Here is a 7,626-nt window from a genome sequence, read left to right as displayed (position 1 = left end):
GACCGGTCGGCGGGCTGGGAGGCGGCTGGCTCTGCGAGCGAGTCCTCTTCTTGCGCCCCACACAGTGCAGTTCATTCATGAGCCGCCCGGGCCTGCGTTGGAGGGTGCGGTGGGGGGAGATTCGGACGCAGAACTGAGAGTGGGGCAAAGGCCCTGCTGGGGGAGGGGGCGCGCTTTGTCCCTCCTGGCTGTCCTGGCCGCCTGAGGCGGACAGTCCCCAAGCTTGGCGCCTTGTTCCCCAGAAAAGGAAAGGACGCTTGGGAAGTGAGGAGAGGTCAGATGGGTCGGCTGCCCTTGGGGCTCTGTGCTGCCGCCTGCCTGGGCCCCCTGGGAGGAGGTCTGGACGCTCATGGCAAGCCATCGCACCCCACTGCCCTGGGGGTCCGGGATGTCCCTACCCAATACCACTCTCCAGCCTGTCCCGGGGTCTGCAGTGCCTAGGAGGAAGGAGGCTGTGCCTGGCCCCTCCTGAGGAGGGCTGTCCTGCCTCCCAGGCAGGGATGAGGAGGGGCGTGGGAGTGTCTGCTAGGCTTCAGGTGGTGGTGCGCTGGCAGCATGGGTGTCCTCCAGGGCACTGGAGGGTCTAGGCCCTGGCATGTCCTGGGTGGCACATGCCAGGGCCTGCTGTTGGCTCACCCAAGGCCGTCTTGGCCTGTGGGTGGGTGGGTAGGTGGGTGAGGATGTGGCAAGGTAGGACGCAGGTGGTGGGTAACCGAGAACTCCCTTTTAGACATCTTACAAGTTCCTTCCGTGTATAGCAGAGTCTTAGAGACCTGGGTTCAAATCCTATTCTGCCATTCTTTAGCTGTGTGACCTTGACAAGTTACTTAACCTGTCTGAACCTCAGTTGGTTACTACCACCTCTTTAACAGGGTTTACCGTGGGGATCAAACAAGATAACACAGGTAGGGAACTTGGCACCCTACCTGGTAACTGATCAATAATGGCTTCTCTTCCCTGAACTTCTGACTCACCACGCTCCCAATGCCCCCACCTCCCAGCCTGCTACAGATGGGTGGGCTGGGTTCAGAGAGGTTGAGAACATCCCCTGCCAGTTATTGGCAGAGTCTCCACCACAGTATAAGCCCTTGAGTCTAAACAAGAAGCCCATCCTGAGTGAGGGGCTCTGTTATATTTCTATCATATCAAATTTTATGTTTTTATTTTATTTTTATTTTACCAGTTTTAGTTCTCCAAACCAACCCCTTTGATTCCACATCTTATTAATAACTATAGCTAATTTGTAGGACCCATGATGTGCCTTGAACTATATTAAGAGCTTTACATAAGTCAACTCACTTAATCCTCCAGTCACACAGCTGGATTGTTGTCCCCATTTTACGGGTGAAGGAACTGAGGCCCAGGGTGATTGAGTAATTAGCCCAGGTGAGAAACCAGGTCTGTCTCACCTTAGAACCTGTGTTGTCTGTCCCCAACAACTGCCTCAGAGCCTGAGATCACAAACCCAAGGCCCAAGCGGAGGGTCTGGGGGCCACAAGCAGTAGGCAAGGTAAACAGGTAGAAATAGGGTTGCAGCACTTCTCCAGAGTGGGAGCCGGCTGCCTCTGGCTCCCTGGTGGAAGTGGCCCATCTACTTGCAGAAGCGCAAAGTGCTGTGGTTAAGAGCACACACTCCAGCCAGACTGCCTGGGTCCATATGTGGATCTACCACATACTGGCTGTGTGACCTTGGGCAACTTATGTACCCACTCTAGAGTACCCCGCCCTGCGGGGGGGGGGGGGCCCTCGTGTAGAAGCTCCCAGGATTTTGCACCTTCCTTTGGTGTGAAGAAGATGGGAGATGGGGAAATGGAGCTCTGGGGTTTCTACTTGTTCTGTTCTGGCCTGGCAAAGCCTTGGAGTTCAGGGAGAGATACAGGCATGGGGTGGGAATGGGCTAGTGAGATTTCTGGAGTCCATTGGAATTGGGAATTGAGAAAGCACCCCCAGCCCAAGATACTTCCACCTCCCGTAGCTGCCCCTGGACCCAGGGCTCTGTGTGCCCTGTGTTTGCATACCCAGGCTCCCAGACACACCCATGTGCACACCCCTACTTAGAAGTCAACCACTCCTTTATTTCCGTGGACTGCCGGATGGTCACCTAGCTCCTACTGCATACACATGCATCAACACTGTTTCACACACACCTGAGCACACATATTGCCACAGTATCCTCGGGTCCTCTGGCCTGAGGGCATTTAGTGAGCATTTATGAAGCTTCCTAGTCTGCAGAGCCTTGTTCTAGACCCATCAGAAAAGCATCATGGGTCTGAAAAGTTTCTAGCTTTAGAAAGAAGTTGAGCTAGGTTTGAATTCTGGATCCATCATTTTATTAGCAGTGTGACCTTGGGAAAGTTATTTAATCTCTCTGAGCCCCTGTGCCCTCACCCTTTTTGTTTTTGTTTTGTTTTGTTTTTTTGAATCGGGGTCTCACTCTGTTGCCCAGAGTGGAATGCAGTGAGTAACACAATTATGGCTCACCACAGCCTCGACTTCCCGGGCTCAGGTGATTCTTCCACCTTAGCTTCCCAAGTACCTGGGCCTAAAAGCACACACCACCACACCCAGCTAACTTAAATTTTGTTGTTGTTGTTAGAAATGAGGTCTTGCTATATTGCCCAGGGTGGTCTCGAACTCCTGGGCTCAAGCAATCCTCCCGAGGCGGCCTCTCAAAGTGCTGGGATCACAGGCATGAGCCACTTCGCCTGGCCCCCTCACTTTAAAATGGCAGTGACACTCAAATAATAGGATTGTCCAGGATTAAATGAAATTATGCATATATTATTCTTGAAACAGAGGGCCTGATACAATGACTAAATTAGCATGAAGGCAGCTTGGGCTGGAAAAGAAGGGGGTGTGACACACAGGGCAGTTTCTGCCTTAGCCTTCCTAATCCAGGCTTTGCAGACTCCCTGGGACCAGGTGAAACATAAACAACTCCAGCTTCCTCCTCTGTCTGAGTTCTGGAGCCTCTTGTCCTGGGACTGGGAGTGTTAGGAAGAGGCAAGAGAGACCCTCCGAGTAGCCCCAGGGAGCTGAGGGACACTCGCTCCCAAAGTTGCAGCCACAGATCCTAGGTTTGTTGTTCTCTCTGTCATTTCCTTTCTTCCTTGGGGACTCCCCTCCCCCCCCCCACACGGCAGATCTTCAGTGTTGTCAGCAGAAGGGTCCCCTAGGGGCCCCCCAGTAAAATGGGGTGGGGCAGTGCTACTCACCGAGGCCACACTGCTCCACCCTGGGAGCTTCCCCAGGGCCCAGCTCTACTCTGTCCCCAAGCACTTCTAGAACCCAGGCATTTGGGCTTCCTCCTCCCGCCCACCCATCGGCCCGGAGCACTGAGGGCAGCCTGGCAGTGGCAGGGAACCCACCTGCGGTGTTGGGGAATCCGGCAGTACCCTGGCTGCAGGGGGCTTGGGTAGGCTAGGAGCCCCGCCCACTCGCCCCTCCTTTGCCAATGGGAAAGCTCGCTGGAGGGCACCGCGTTCCCAGCCTGCCCAGCTCCGGAGGTGAGAGTGTGGCACTCTGGGAGTTGTAGTCCTCACACTGCCTAGGTGGCCCCTGTGCAAGCTGGAGAGGTGAGGAGGCCCGAGGGGAGCACGGTGCAGGGGGAAGGAATGAGGATACGCAGGCGTGGCTGGAGCCAGGCAGGCAACTGTCACCCAGAAGTTCAGCTTTTAACCTGACTTCCGACTCTGACCCCATCTTCTGAGGACAGAGGGGCAGCCCTGAAGCTGAATAGCGTGTTTTGAAGTCAGTTATAGGGAGGTGATTAGCAGCATTGAAACTAAGCAAATGAAATCGTGCCATTTTTCTAACAGACATAGACTGAGAAGATCAGGATGAGGCAGCTGGCACCCGACCTGCCCTCCCCTGGCCTGGAGACCCTCTTCTTAGCCTTGGATCCTCAGGCCTAAGACCTTTCCCTGAATTTCCTCAGGCTCAGCTCCGCCCCCTGCCCTGATACCGAGAGAGTGAGAGTGTGTACATGTGTGGGGGTGGAGGGAGACATCAAGAATCACAGACACTTTGCAGCTTAGTGAAACCAGTTTCCCCAGTCCGGCCTGGCATCTGGGCTGAATTCTTCTGGCCCAGGGCGGGGTCACAGCCAGAGAGCCAGTGAAGGTAAATCCCTGTGACCCAAGTCTCCCCTCCCCAGGCCCTTATCTCCAAAGACCAGAGCTTCCACTCAGCCAGGCAGCCTGGAAATTGGCCCTCACTGTCCCCTCCCCATGCCCACCTTTACGGGCCATGAGAGGGAGGGCAGGCCCAGCTGACTGCTCTGCCCTCTGCGCAGGAGGACCATGCGGCAATAGCAGCCATGCTGCCCTTCTTGCTGGCCACACTGGGCACCACGGCCCTCAACAACAGCAACCCCAAGGACTACTGCTACAGTGCCCGCATCCGCAGCACGGTCCTGCAGGGCCTGCCCTTTGGGGGTGTCCCCACCGTGCTGGCCCTCGACTTCATGTGCTTCCTTGTGAGTGCCCCCATGCCTCCCCCTACCTGGCACCCATGCCCTGTGTGTACCTGGCAGGCACCTCCAGCTCTAACCGCCCTCCCGCCCGACCCTGACTTCCTTAACTGCTAGAGGACTGCTCGTCATCCAGTCTAAGCCCAGCCTCTGACCGTTCGCCCAAGCCAGGGCCATTCCCTTCTAAGACTGGATCCTGACCCCTAGTCTAGTGGGCAAACAGCCTTTCCTCTGGCCAGCTACGCCCTCTTCCCTCAGGCACTGCTGTTTTTATTCTCAATCCTCCGGAAGGTGGCCTGGGACTATGGGCGGCTGGCCTTGGTGACAGATGCAGACAGGTAAGGTCTGGGGCCCTCCCTCCATCTCTGCACGCACACCTTGTTCCACACGCCTCAGGAACAGGAAAGCGTCAGCCCTCTCTCACCCCCTTTGTTGGGGGATGGAGAGGGACTGGCCCCACTTTGGGCGTGGGGACACGCGGGCCCTCCGTTGGGCCTCTGTCCCTTGCCCGGCCCCAGGGACTCTCCCCCGCTCCTGCTAATCCTGTCTGTTCTCTGTCCCCAGGCTTCCGCGGCATGAGAGGGACCGAGTGGAGCAGGAATAGTATGTGGGGCACCAGCCCCCTCATCCCCACTAAACCAGCTTTCCCTTTTCTTCTCTCACGCTTCTCTTCTCTTCCTGCCAAGTTACTGGTTTCTTTTTGCAGTTTTCTCCTCTGCAGGCTCATGTTTCGGATTAACGCAGGCGGTGTGCTTTGCAGAGCAGGGGGCTCCCCAGCTTGTCTCTGCCTCCCTTCACCTTCCTCTCTCCCTCTGGCTCCCTGCCTGGGAGAAGTCCCTCCCTGTGCCCCGCTGCCTGTGTGGCCCTCGTTGGCTGGAGTGGAGGGGCTGCCCTCCAGGAAATCTTTAGCACAATCATGCAGAGACAAGATTGGGCGTCACCAGCGGCTTCTCGCCTCCTAACAGCTAGTTCTTCATATTGCAGGGTTCTCTGCTCCCCTCTTCTGGAGACCTGGGAGGGAGACTGCCCACGGAGCACCCAGCCTGGGCTTATTTGTCACTTTATGGTCTCTGTCTGTAGGACTGGAGTTGGAGTTACCGCAGCTGCTGGGGTCAGGGAACAGGGAGGGGAGGGTTCCCCCCCCCCCCAGGAGACATCTCCCAGCCCCAGTCCCCCAACCCTTCCAGGTTCTCCTGGTCTATCCGGTCCTTCATTTCCCCATTGCTCTTCCCACGATGTTGGCTCGTTTGCCCCCGCCCCCTGCTGGTCAACTCTGGAACCGCAGGGCCCCGAATCATTCTTGGTTCAGCCTTCATAGGGCGATGATGAAGATACCCTCTTCGCTTATGGCCCCGCTGCCCAGCATCGGTGCCCCCACTCCCACAGCCTCCCTGAAAGGAAGGGACCTATTTGAGGGCGGCAGGGTAGAGGGCAGTCATTCCTCCCGGCTTCAGCCTCTGTGCTTTCTGTGCCTTCTGTAGCCCTGGAGCTCGGGAGTGCTCACGCCAGCCCCCCTCCCGACTCACCAGGCTCTCTGATCTCTCATCTCCCCACCCCCAGTGTGGCCTCAGCAATGCACGGGGACAGTCACGACCGGTATGAGCGTCTCACTTCTGTCTCCAGCTCCGTGGACTTTGATCAGAGGGACAATGTGAGTGCCCTTCCCCAGACTTCTTAGCCCCCTCCTCCCCTGCCCCAGGGCAGGTGGGCTAAGCAGTCTCTTGCTCCCAGTGATCCAGAGCTAGGGATGCTGGTGCAGCCTTAGCCTCAGTGAGGGAAGTGACTTGTCTGAAATCACAGGGTAACCAGGCCCAGAACTCCTGGCCTCTGCACCCCAGCATCCAAACCAGCACGACTCTAACATCTGCAATTTCCAAACGAGTTCTGTGCCCGCCTCTGCTGATTAATCGTAAGGCCACCTTTTTTCCTTAGACATGGTTTCAGCAATAATAATGAGCCTCCCAGGCCAGCCCAGCAAGCCATACAGAATCTGTCATGTTGCTCTGAAGTTGCAGGCTGGCAGCCCCTGACTGTGTGGGGCCAGCTGGTCTGCTTGTGGATTGGAGCTGGGCAGTAGCCATCCCTCTCAACAAGGCAAACATATATGGTTCTCCACAGTCCCAGACTCCCTTCTGTATCAGACTCAACACACAGGTGTCACCTGCCTGGCCCACTATCATTCCGTGAAGGCGAGGGTCCTGCTCAGAACCCTCCTGGCCAGATGCAGTGGCTCACACCTGTAATCCAGCACTTTGGGAGGCTGAGGTGGGAGGATCGCTTGAAGCCAGGAGTTCAAGACCAGCCTGGGTAACATAGTAAGAACTTGTCTCTACCCCAAAAAAAGAGAGGGAGAGAACTCTAATCTTCAGACTCTGGGGTGATCCTGGTCAGTCCACCTTAGTTTGAGGGTCCTGGGGGTAGCAGCCCCTGCAGCAACCCCTACAGAAGATGGCTGTCAGATTCCTGAGTTGAACTCATGCTGGTAGATGGTAAAGCAAAGTTACCACCCCTGCCAGAGTGGTATCCAAAGGGTCCCCAGACTCAGGTGATATTGGCCACAGGTAGCAAAGTTCCTGCATCTTGGCTGAAAGGCACCTTTCTCCCACGTCCTGTGTTAAGTGGGGCCCTTCTGGGCAGAGGTTGGGGGAGGGTTCTCTGCTCATCCCTCCCTGAATATCCCCACCCTCTGCCTGAAGGAAGGCCTGGGGAATGGAGGTAGGGATATCCTGCACCTCACAGTGATTCTGGGCTCTGGTCCCTCTGGGGAGACTAGAAGATAAGCAGAGGAACCCAGGCAGTGTAGCCCACCCCTCTGCTTTTGGTGACCATGGTGCATCCCTTATTCACTGGAGATCTGGGAGCCCCACTTCCTAGAGCCCCAAGCTCCACTCCTCCCCATCCTGCCCCACACAACTACAGGGTATTTTCGGGAATCTGTAGGTCTGGACTTGAGGGTCCACATATGATAACCTAGTTTGGCATTGACCTTTTTCTTCTTTGTGGGCCGGGGCTTTTCCTCTCCTACTCTCTCCCACTCTGGGAATTAACTCATTCCTAGGGACTGGGTTTTTTTCTTTGGGGGGGTTGGAAGCTGTGCCTAGGGGTAAGTAGGAGAACGGGGTGGGTGGGACTTGAGGGGGAAGGGGGCCTTGGGT

General features: G+C 56.3%; 1 protein-coding gene across 1 annotated transcript in view; it reads left to right on the top strand.

The window, feature by feature from the left end:
• The first annotated feature begins 4,156 nt into the window (after window positions 1–4,156).
• TMEM63B (transmembrane protein 63B) overlaps window positions 4,157–7,626 on the top strand; it is a 19,875-nt gene continuing 16,405 nt past the window's right edge. Inside the window, exons 1-5 of the mRNA XM_021708560.1 lie at window positions 4,157–4,477; window positions 4,730–4,809; window positions 5,036–5,074; window positions 6,032–6,122; window positions 6,873–6,925. Of these exons, the coding sequence (XP_021564235.1) occupies window positions 4,319–4,477; window positions 4,730–4,809; window positions 5,036–5,074; window positions 6,032–6,122; window positions 6,873–6,925 (422 nt within the window). The 5' untranslated portion in view covers window positions 4,157–4,318. The remainder of the gene's footprint in view (window positions 4,478–4,729; window positions 4,810–5,035; window positions 5,075–6,031; window positions 6,123–6,872; window positions 6,926–7,626) is intronic.

This window comes from Carlito syrichta, unplaced genomic scaffold (assembly GCF_000164805.1).
Source record: "Carlito syrichta isolate Samal-C Ts95f unplaced genomic scaffold, Tarsius_syrichta-2.0.1 Scaffold142933, whole genome shotgun sequence".
NCBI classification, from domain to species: domain Eukaryota; kingdom Metazoa; phylum Chordata; class Mammalia; order Primates; family Tarsiidae; genus Carlito; species Carlito syrichta.
This window is presented reverse-complemented; position numbering and strand designations above follow the sequence as displayed.